General features: G+C 47.2%; 1 protein-coding gene across 1 annotated transcript in view; it reads left to right on the top strand.

The window, feature by feature from the left end:
• Nucleotides 1-12014, top strand: part of LOC119448719 (Down syndrome cell adhesion molecule-like protein Dscam2) — a 136037-nt gene that overhangs the window by 37766 nt on the left and 86257 nt on the right. The window contains exon 4 of the mRNA XM_049666471.1: nt 3613-3882. Within this exon, the coding sequence (XP_049522428.1) occupies nt 3613-3882 (270 nt within the window). The remainder of the gene's footprint in view (nt 1-3612; nt 3883-12014) is intronic.

Raw genomic sequence — 12014 nt, 5'->3', positions numbered from 1 at the left:
CAAGTAAGTCATTACATGGAATAAATTACGTTTAATCGTTGTTTTGTTAACACATCAATATCTTTTTTTTACAAGCGGTGATAATTCTTCTAAATCGATTACTGTCTAAAACAATTAAGCACTCAAGCACGTTAGCTATTGCAAACACCTCAGTCCGTGTGATTAGTTACATTTACTCATTGTTTTGTTAACAAATTAATCACCTTCTTTTTTTTTGCAAGTGGTAAGGTGTCAGCTAAATTAATTATTTTCTAGAGTAGTCAAGCACTACTGATCTTATTCAGCTCTATGTGGCTTACGAAACAAGCTGTAAACAGTCATACAACACACTGAGCCAGAACGTGTCGATGATAGCTGTCAGTGAAGATAACGCTTTTGTCCGTGCCGGTCAACCACACCGGAAGGCCAATAGAGAACTTTCCCGCCGAAACACGTATTGACTTGTCAGTGCAAGTACCTGGTATTCTTTCAGAAAAAAAATGGAGGAGGGAAGGTAGACGACCAATTTAAAGATCTGCCAGCAACAGCCTTCCGACAACGCGATGCGTCGCGAGGCGATTCCAGAGGCTAGCGTATGCATAGACAGTGAAATCGTAGACACTCTTGTAGTTCTCGCCTTTACATGAAGGAAGATTTTTAAAAATGTGCAAGGCAATTCTACAAGAACTCTTGTAAATGACAACTCTTCGAACTGTGCGTCAGCAACGCATCAGTAAAAAAAAAAAGGAAGAAAGAAATAGAAAAGAAACGGAACCAGATTGTTCTTGTTTTGCAGTAGCTTGTGGAATTCCAACAAACACGCTTGAAAAGTAACAAGAAAAAATACGTATTGGTACTATTCGTGTAAATGCTCAGAGGGAGAGAGAAAGAAAGGGAAAGAAAGGGAAAGAAAGACAAGGAGGTTAGCCAGTCTAAATACCTGCTGGCTACCCTGTGCTGGGGAAAGGGCTAAAGGCAATAAAAGGTGATAGAAGAAAAAAAAAGTTGAAGGAAGAAAAGTTCGCACACTAACGCGACCCTACGCGCTGCAACTTTCAAAGTCGGTCGCACAATTCACAAGCCCTTATTAACTTCAGCGAGCCCTTAATGACTTGAATGCCGAAACCCGTCGGGACCAGTGTCCTAAAGCTTTTTCCTCTGTGGAGGGGCGATCGTCCAGTTTTTTTAAGCGCAGTCGCGAGCACTTTTCTTGCCACATTGTAGCGGGGACAGTCACAGAGGAGGTGCTTGATCGTCTCCTCGCAGCCACAGTTGTCGCAAGCAGGGCTGTCGGCCATGCCAATGCGGAAGGAATAGGCGTTCGTGAATGCCTCGCCGAGCCATAGGCGGCACAGAAGTGTTGCTTCCGCTCATTAACCCTGGTGGAAGACGGAGTTGCATACGTGAATACAATCTGTGGAGGCGTGCGTTGCTGAATTACACTGGAGTTCCACAGAGTCTGCGTAAGCTCGTGTGCGAGGAAGCGAAGCTTTGTGGCTGCGTCTGTTCTCGACAGTGGTTTCAATATGATAGGGACATCATCGTGGGCCGATCGGGCAGCGTCATCCGCACTGTGATTTCCCGAAATTCCGCAGTGATCCGGTATCCACTGGTAGATGATGTTGTGGCCCTTGTCGGTTGCGTGATGGTGAAGTAGTCGGAGGTCAGCAGCTAATTGTACGTTAGGTCCGTGGTTGAAAGGGGACAGCAGGCACCGGAGAGCTGCCTTGAAGTAACTCAGACGAAGCAACTGTGATCAGTTAACGAGTGTTGACTCTCGGCTTCGTTGTTAAGACATACTTAGGACTATTTTTGCGTAGTGACAGACGGGGACAAGCAAATTTTGCTTGTATGTGTCCACTCCTATGTCCACGCCTGTGATTGCGCCTAAATGACCCTAAGGAGATCAGTTACATAATCAGTACAAAATGAAGTATGAAATCCCATTTAATATTACACTTCTAACAAGGCTCTGAGTGCAATTCTAAATTTATGGTCGAATGTTGCCTAACCATACAGTTATGATGCAGTTTCACGAAAAGCAATGTAAGAGAAATTATGCTGAGTACATGCGCACATGTCTGTGCCAATCCTATCTGATTCACAGACGTACTCCGACTAGTTAGTTACGCTGCTTCGTTTGACTGGGACATTGGTTTAGCTGAGCAATCTGACTTGAACGAAACGTTTGATTTGTAGGGCACCGTTCCTATATAAGCAACGCACTTCTCTAAAGCAAGAAAACGAGTCTGGTTGTTCGCCATATTGACTGTACAGTCGCTTTCAGAACCAGACGGCGACGAATAACTAGCGAACAGAAGGTACACATGGCAGCCGTCCGTGGCTGCTTCTAAAGAGACGGACCTCTCCACAAACACAAGTCCCTCGTTTTTTAGTTTTGCACTAATCACATTTAACCTTTTCGTGACTGGAGACAATGTCCTAGAAGAAATCAAAAGCGTGCGTAGACTGCGTTCTGTTAAACATATTGATCCATCTCGAGCTGGCTTGCCTGCTAGAACGACTACGTTCGTTTCACTCACAGCATATTTAATCACAATTTGCTGAAGCTTTTTTTTTTTTTTGTTTTTTTTTCATAAAGTCGCCTGTGATAAAGACAGAATCGAAGAACTGGGACGGGAAGGGGGGGGGGGGGGGGCTGATAGATGTAAATAATCACTGTAAGCAAGGTCAAAATAAAAACTTCAATACGTGCAGAAAGGAGAGTACTCGATATAGCCCGTGAATTAAATAAAAGCAGCCGGATGTCGACAGAATGTAGACAGAAATTCCGTTTCTTCCACGTTGAGTTGTCAAAAAAGGCGCAATAAACGCTGGCTATGCACAACCACAGTGCGGCACGTTCTCGCTAGTCATATCAGTATAGAGCATACACTATTTCAACAAAACCGCGTAACACAGTCGTATTAAGCTGGTATAAAAAGCGGGCAACACTATTCATCAAAGCCAAGTGGCAAAAAGAACTGCTGGCAAAAAAACAGGCATTCAAGAGTTCTGGCGCAAAATGCGCGTATTCCCTTCGCCGTGGCACTTCGATGCCTGCGAGAATAAGGGAAACACGACGCCTGGGGAAGCTCTTTTCAGTCAACTTACGTAAACTTATTATTGCAACTCTGCACGTGCGTTCTACTTGTTTGTTTGGCCGGACAAGTTTATGCAGTGGCTCCAGCTTAACAGAGTGATTTAGCTAAGTGTTATGGTTCAACCATTATCGACACCGCCTGTCGCAGACTGCGCTCATGCAGTTGTGGGGAATAAGTATCAGTAACTGTAATGGTAAGGCTAGGCTAAAATACTTTATTCCAGCTACGTTTCCCGCTAATTAGGCAATGCTAATGACAGTTCACAACGACTATTGACCAGGCACCCCTGCGTCGCTTCTTGCCCATGTCGGACGTTAAATGGAATACGAGGATAGTCATGCCGTACAAGCGTACTTTGTGGCACCGGGTAGAGGACAATAATGATGAAGGCTAACGCGCAACCTTTAAATGGTTGCGCGAGAGTCTCCATGTTGCACGCCACTCTGTGAGAGAGAGAATTCTTCAACTTCTAAAATTACATCACATGGCACACGTGCCTGCGTGTGTACGTACCGTTCCTTTCTCACAGTGCCTCTGAAGGTGACTGTGAGTCCGAGCAGCGTGCTGACTCGCGAGGGCCGCACCGTGGTGTTCAACTGCTCGGTACGTGGCTTTCCCGTGTCTGCGGTCACGTGGCTGCGCAACCAACAGCCCGTCATGCCCGGGGGACGCGTACGGGTCGTGGACCAGACCGAGCTGCACGTGAGCGCAGTGCAGAGGTCGGACCGCGGCATGTACCAGTGCGTCGCCTACGGACACGAGAGCTCGGCCCAGGGGGCCGCTCAGCTCGCGCTTGAAGGTTGGTATTTGCGCACTCCCTATCGCGCGCGCGCAAGTGCGTAGGCTTGGTTTCTCATGTACTGTACGTGTGCAGCTACTTGAGAATCCACACGTGCAAATGTTGACTTTTATCATGGCGTCAGAGTACTGGTGCAGACCTGTACTGGTATCCCGGATGTGTAATGTTCGCTCGAAGCCAGCACAACTCGAATTGCAATCTAAACATTAATCCCACTTCAATACTAGGGACGATGACATCACTTCTTCGGGCTCAAGCAAATTCTTCTTGATTGTGCCGCACGACATGCGTGTCATTCAAGAATACTACCGGTGGACAGCAGTGGCAATTCACTTCAATTTCTAGTACAACAACCGTAAAGAACATTCAAGTCGTGAGCGTGCGGGTGCGTGCATGCGTGTGAATGCGTGTGAGTGCGTACGCTTGTGACTATCAATTTATTAAACAGGTCTTGAACCACTCATTGGGGTTGGTGATGAAACGCAGTCGGCAAATAACATACGCGGCATGTGAACATCTCAGCCCAATTTTGCACTCGTGCGCGGCGCGTGGAGCTCGCAAGCGGAGCGCGGAGTCACCTTTTTCTCAAATGCCCTCTTTTCACACAAGCCTGCTCCTTACTCTTTTCTGGACGGTCTATTTCGTAATATAGCAGATTCCCATTCGTGGCTGCTATTTGAGGCGCTGGCTATTGGCCAATAGCTGACATCAACCAATAATGGTGTTCCGATTGGTGCGCTTCTTCCTACTGTTACTGTGTATATTTATTGACGCAGTTTAATAAACAGGCTGAAGTAAGGGACGATCTGCTTTCGAATTTTGATAATAATTACGTACTTCCGGAAGAAGCCGATTATCGTCTGGTCGCGCTCGGCTGCGGCCACCCGCGTAGAAATTAAACTTTGGACCGCCCTGCTTATCGGTGACGTAGCCGTCGGGTCTCTCTAATTTCGATTAATTATGAACATTCAACTAGCCTCGAACCATGCGAAACTTAAGGTCAGACCACACGTACGCTTGCCACCGCGCGCTTACTCCTGGCCGCTCCTGGATAAACGCCTTCGCAGACTTCGCTTTGTATTGAGTTACTGACGGCGCTTCAAAATGCACAAGTTGTATGTGGCTATTAGTGGCTACTATCCGTCGGTCAAACTGATGCATTGCTTTTTTTTTGCTTTTTTTTTGTTTCCCCTGACTTGAACAAAAAATAAATAAAAGTAAAAAAGTGGGGGTAAGCCCGCATCACCAATAGGTATAACTGGCATAAAGTTAATTATAAAATAAATGAAAAGGGGTTGCGAAAGCAACCAAATAACAATTTGAAGGGAAAAAAAGCCAATTAAAAGAAAGAAAGAAAATCGGAGGCTAGGCCTGCTGGCTGTCACCAGAAAGTACAGGTAAAGGTACACGTTAGTTGTGATGGAGCGGAGAAGCAGAGCGAGGTACATGAGACGAAGCTCCTTGAAAATTAATACTTAAAAGTGTCTGCAGTTATACGCAGTTATCGTGCCTAGTCATTGCAGGCTAAGAGGGAGCAGGGTGCTCCGAAAAAAGGCATTCGGCACGTCAGCACCCGCCCGTCGCCTGCCGTCCAGATGTTGCGGCGTTTCCCTGTTTGCCAGTAGGTGGGCAGGGCCGGAGGCGTCCAGCCAAGTGGCTTCCCAAAGGTTCACTGCGTGATAGGCTTAGGCATAGTGGTGAGGCGATAAACGTAATACCAAAAGGCAGGTGAAGGCAGAAAAACCATAGGAGGGAGCAGTGAGAAAAAGAGAGAGGGTAGGAAAAGGAAAGGAGGACTGCGAGGAGGAAGCATGTAGTTAAAACCATCTTGCACGGGGAATCCCCGCCATTGTTGGCTTAAACAGTGTAGATGACGAGAAACAAACATGCAAAAGTGATGTGAAGGGGTGAAAAGAGAGCAAAACGAGAGGATTTAGTGGACGCCCGGGAAAACGGAAGAGACAGGAGAGGGAGAGACGGGATATGCCGTGTCGTGCACAAAGCATACGCTGGGCATACGCACTGCAGTTGCATATAGTTGCGGTCTGCTATGTACCGTGGATACCGCGGCCGCCGCGAGGTGCCGCAGCCATTGCGCTCACTGAGGCCACTGCAGCTTGCTGAGGACAACCGCGTTTGGCGCGTCGCCGGCGCCAAAAATGGGAAATCGTGGCGTCTACGTGAACATCCAAAATCAAGTTTAAACAGTGCGCCACGGTGAATTTCAGTAGCCGGAGCGTTGTGGGCACGCCCCGCTTCAGCTTAGTCATCGCAGTGCAAGGCATTGAAGAATGAGCGGGAGCACCGCGAAGGGAATCGTACGCAACCTTTGATTTCCACTAACTCCGCTTGTGCTGGACGCATTGAAGTACTTTTGCGGCAAGGTATTTCTGTAACAGTCTACTTTAATTTCAAAAGCATTTCTCAAATTCAATAAAGAGTGTTTCAGGGCCCCTTTAACGTGGCCCTACCTCATTCATCATCCCGCTTACTCTCCCTCTATTAACCCCACCGTTTGCTGTGTCCCCAACACACCTTTATTCGTTACTAATGGTGCGCTTCGGAAGGAAGCACAGAGCGAATGTGTGTGTATATATAGATCACCTTTTGGGCCAGAGTACGTTCGTGTCCTATTCAGGAGAGCTAGAGCGCCGCCACGTAGCTTATTTTTTTATGTTTTTCCTCTCCACTGGCCGACATGGATACAGAAGGTTGCCTTTGCAAGAACTGTGGCTGTGTAGAAATGGTCGCTTCCGGTGCCTTTTGTACGCGATTTCAGCGAGCCTCGTGCCTTTTCTACTGGGCATAAATAGGTCAAAGAGAGCCTTCGATGTTCATGTGCTTCCGTTCATTCTTTGTTTTGTTTTTTGCGGCAACAAAGCCTCCATTCGGCCTGAACACTGTCGTCTTTGTGCTCGCCCTACTTCTGCGTACAGAACGTATATGCCGAAATCGATTGCGCCTAAGGTAGTGCACTACGCTTCATCGGCCATCTCTTGCCCGCCTTTCGATTACAAACATGTGATTTCTCGCTCTTTTTTTTTTGTTTCTTTAGCACAGCATATCACGCCCAACATTTCCCGGTGTATTTACCTTGTTGCCATGTCTTCGTCTGTTAGCTTTTGAATTTTCGAAAATTCCGACACGAATACTAGTGTTACGCTTGAAAGCATCTCTAGTGAACGAATGACGCATTATTGTAAACCAAGACGATATGGCTGTGTTTTTTTTTTCTCCGCAGCAAGGACGACGTAATTTCAGCCCTTAAAGCTGACGCAGATAACTATTATTAAACAAAACAAGGTACGACTCATTTTTTGATATTGCAGCAGACAGAACTCGCATGGAATAACTTGTGCTGATTTCTACGCTCTTTCTCTCCGTCAGCCGAGATGAACTAAATAAGTTTCTAATCATAACGCAGAAACTATGTGAAGGTTGTATTAAACACTGTTATTAAGGAAAGAGGTTCCCTTGGTGGAGCCAGTGCAGAGTTATCTTTAATATTTAGGGTGTCCCAGCTAATGTTAGCCAAGCTGTACAGCGAAAAAAAAATACTTTAACGACGGAGCTGTTTAATCCGGGCACAATGTGTCCGCTAAATTCAAGAAAAAAAAACTCGCCGAGCGAGAGCGTTGCCTAGCAACAACCTCGCGGAGCGGCGTGTGCTTCGCCTCCTCTCCGTGCCATGCACATGTTGCCTTAACATGAGACGTTAAGGAGAGGTAACGACAGCATGCGCGCGGCACGCGCTATGCTCGGGAGAGAGAAAGAAAAAATAAGAGAGAGTGTGTGTGAGAGACAGAGAGAGAAATAAATAGAAGCAGCATCAACTAGGCACCGCGCAGAGCTGCTGCCGACGCCGTTCGCGTTTCCCCGTTTTTCCGCGTTCGCGCCGAACGCGCGTGGTGTCCGTGACTGCAGCAGGCGCCTCTGGTGGCGGCTCGGCAGGTTTCGACCAGCCATATTGTGTGAAGGTGCAGCTTGGCCTTGACGTCATCGCGGAGATAAAGCTCGGAGCCGCCGCGACGGCGGCATAACTCTCGTAGAATCTGTGGCGAGTACATGTACCCTTGACATGGGGCGACCAAAGAAGAAGCCGCTCATATTGAAGCGCGTCGCTGCGGCCAAGCGAGAATCTGTGCGTCAGCAGCGAGCCGATTCGTAATACCGTGCCTAGCAGCGCTTAGCATTTCCTAGCATAAGTTAGCCAAGCCTAGTAAAACTTGGAAGAAGCTAAGTCAATCACCAGCTCCGCTGTTTACTCCAGCCTTGTACCACTAGTGCAAGCTGCCCACATTTTTTACAGCGTAATCTGTTATGGGCTCATTCTAATAGCCGTTTCGGGTCGTGATGATGCCGCCGCCGTCGTCCTCCACGTAACTGCTATCACCGGAAACGCGACAAAAAGTACCCGATTCCCGCCGGGATCGAACTCGCGCCCGCTGCGTGGGAGCCGGTTACTCTACCACTGAGCCACGCAAGCGCTTGCTATCGGGCCGCAGAAAATACCCTAAGGCGAACGCAGGGGGAAACAACTCGAGCATCCTCCAGTATGGTGGCGTCCATCTAGGTAAGATGCCTGCAAACGCAGCGTCCGTAGGCTCAGACGACGATATGCGATTCACACGAGGCGCGCAATCAACACGCGCTCCTGAGCTGCCGAGCCTCCGCCAGTATGGTGGCGCCATCTAGCTAAGGTGCCTGCAAGCGCGGCGCGCCCTACATGTTAGTTGTAAGGCTTGATCGGGCTCAGCAGGTTGCTGTGCAGAGAGCATTAGAAGCCGCAGCTCGCCATCGACGCCGGGTGGACAGTTCAGATCGTTCTCGTCAAAACGAGGCGAACAGACTGCCGCGAAGACCCGGTTTTTCGTGGTGCCCAAATTGGAGCTACTCTTGAGCCGCTCCACCAGCTCACGCTGTGACTGTGCTGCGTGTGCTGCGCAGGCCTGTGACTTTTTTAACATGGTGCAAGATACAATTTTATAACCTACGGTGTTTTTTGACGACCGAACATCATAAGTTTTACAATTACCTTTTTTTTCGTTAAACAGTTTGGCTAATGTTAGCTGAAACACACGGTATAATGAGGGGTTGCCACACCAGCAAATCTTAGACGAACAAGACATTGTACTATTTATTAACCTTAGTAGTGGTTCCACTCTGGAACTTGTATGAAAGAACACAGAATCCCAGCATCACTAGTGAACTTCTTTTACGTTGTTTTGTTTTGTTTATTATTTTATTGACGTGGAACAAACGGAAAGGTACCTAGTCACCTCAAAGTTGTGATGACTATACGTTAAAAGGAGGCAATAAAGACATAAATTATAATAAACCTAGAAAATCTTCAGTTTTTGGAAAGGAGAGTGCCGTGTAAGTATGGGCATCCTCAATTAAAGCAATACTGCAACTATGCCTACTTTGCCAGATAGGACTTTTCCAAGTCAAGAGCGTCGTAAAAGCACGAGGCACGGCAACTGCAAGTCTTTGACGCATGGCAACTGCGCAGCCAGAGTGTTTCAGTTATCTGAGATTGCAACTATAGCACTGATCATTGTAAAGACGAGGAAGGGGACGGGGACGAAGGCAGAAGTGAAAACGTCTTCGCCCAATGTTTATACACTTAGTAGTGTGCGTGGACTTCGTAAGATCACATTTGTGCAGTGATCAACGTGTGTAGCCATACAGTACCGAATTATATTTCCTCCTCTGGTTTTCATGAAAGTCTGCGCTGACGCGCTGCATCAGTGGCGATGCAAGCGGAGAGGCAGCAGCGGCAGCTGGAAGGTGATCCGGTCAAATAGTACGAGTGCTTCAAGGTGTTAATGTGTGATTGTGATTGCCTCGTTGTGGGAAATATTTAACAGGTGTGTCTGAGCTACTTAAACGATACCGGCGTGTATGACAAGTTGTTAATGGGTGGCACTGGGTGGCACAGTGCGCTGGGTGACGTTTTATGTGCCTGTGTGAGATAGACACTATGTGTGACTATGTGGCGTCCTCAAACACTGTGTGACAATGTCCCCATTGATATACTCTTGTGATGTTGACTCTTCACCCGCCGTGGTGGCATTGTGGCTTTGGCATTGTGCTGCAAAGCCCGAGCGCGCAGGGTCATATCTCGGCCTCGGCGGCTGCATTTCGATGGGGGCGAAACGGAAGAACCCCGTTCACCGTGCATTGGGTGTACGTTAAAGAGCACCGGAAGGTCAAAATTAATACGGAGCCTGCTACTACGGCGTGCCTCATAATCATATCGCAGTTTTGGCACGCAAGGCCGCAGAAATTATTATTTAATTCTTTCCTTCTCTCTTTCTCTTTCTTTTATCTCACATTTCATACCCATTTCCACTTCCGCAGTAGAGGGTAGTCAACCAGATATATCTGTTGGTTAACCTCCCTGTCTTTCCTTTACATTTATATACCTCTTTCTCCTAACAGGAGTGTAGTGCTACGCATATTGTCCAACTATTTGATTCAATTCAACATTCTAGTTTGACAGTGTGAATAGATGAAATCGTGTAAACGTATTATATCTCTTCTGAACTGCTTCACCTTCTCGGTAAAGCTTGAAGAGGCTGGTCCTATGTTGCGCGGTGTAGCATCGTGTGAAACTCATCGCGCGAATCAATCTGTATCATCCTTTGTTCACCTCGGTCGACTTTTTTAATTAAATACGCAGCAGTCCATAACGCCATTGATGCTGCATAACAAAACAAAGCATAACAACATTACTCAGCTCACGCTTCTTCATCTCAGCAGACCGGTTTTCACCACCTTCACGTCGTGGCCTCTTTTCCTTCGCTCGCTGCACTAAGTCTTCATTCATCCACGAAATGTGTGTACATTCCCACCCGCGTTCATAAGGCGTCTCATATGTAAGTGAAGTCCGTGATTGGCCAACGCCGTGGCTATCGTCTCGTTACACGTTACTATGGCAATGGCTACCATGATTTACGGACGCCCAAACACCTACTGTCGAAGCGCTCTTACGTAAGAGAGGTCGTGCAATTGGGGGCTGGGTTATCCTTTCACTAACGCTCGCGATGGACCTCGGCACTTTGATCATTTAGCTCACTCCGCGCTCTGATTGAGAGGAGCGAGTGGGCCGATCGTGCAGGTTGCACATATGGAGGCAGAATTCACAAAAGCTTTTCGGTCGTAAGTGCTGTTTCTATTTGACCGGTCATCTTCGCTTATATTATGTTAGCTGTCACGATTGGCGTACGCGTGTTCTTTCGAATTGAAAGAAGCTGCAAACTGTGGAATGAGTTCGGGTCCAGGTCTACTACGTGGAAAAGTACGAGTTAGACCCACTTCCAAGTTTCGTTAAGGTACGGGAAAAAATATTTCGTGCAGGATTTAGCCACCGCTAATTGTCAAAGCATGCGACAGTATGCTTATTTATTAGTTTGAGAGGTATAAATTCTATAGAGGTACAAAGACGTCAGATTCAACGCACATATTGTATGTAGCCCATGGGAATAGAAGTTTCTGTGATGCGGTTATTTAAATGCCACAAAACCGTTCATCTTCTGCACCACATTTTGCAGCGTAGCGATTACTGTATCGAGAACAGCATGACAGCGGCTCAGTTTATTTTTGCACTATCTCCAGGATCGGCCCGCTTCTTCCTATATGAGCTGTAGACGTCTCGATATCAGCGCGCGAGTGCGTCACGGGCATCTTTGCACACTCTCATCTATCAAATTTACGTTATTATATCTCGTATCTCTTACAAACTTGGGATTTCGTGTGCGCTGCGGCGCGCTAGCGTACGTCACATTGAACAGCACAATTACACAAAAAAGGTGCATTCGAGGGAACAGTCTTTCGGAACTGGCTTTCCGTGATATCGTTAATAATCGGGTATGTTTAACAGTGCTACACAGCATTTGGCGATCTAGGGTGACAGTTTGGAACGCTGACATAGACGCCAAGTCGATAAGGCTATATTTCAAGGAAAGCATCGATAGAATTATAGCTCTGTACCAGTTTCAGAATAAAACGGGTTGGAATGCATACGGCAGGCATCGCCAAATCATGACTGGCAGCTTAACAATGACGCTGAAAAGAAAAGTGCACAATCATTGCATTCTACTGGTGCTAACGTATTTCGCAGAAACTTG

This window comes from Dermacentor silvarum, chromosome 4 (assembly GCF_013339745.2).
Source record: "Dermacentor silvarum isolate Dsil-2018 chromosome 4, BIME_Dsil_1.4, whole genome shotgun sequence".
In the NCBI taxonomy this organism is placed as follows: domain Eukaryota; kingdom Metazoa; phylum Arthropoda; class Arachnida; order Ixodida; family Ixodidae; genus Dermacentor; species Dermacentor silvarum.
The sequence above is the reverse complement of the archived record's forward strand: the minus strand, read 5'-3'. Positions and strand labels throughout refer to the sequence as shown.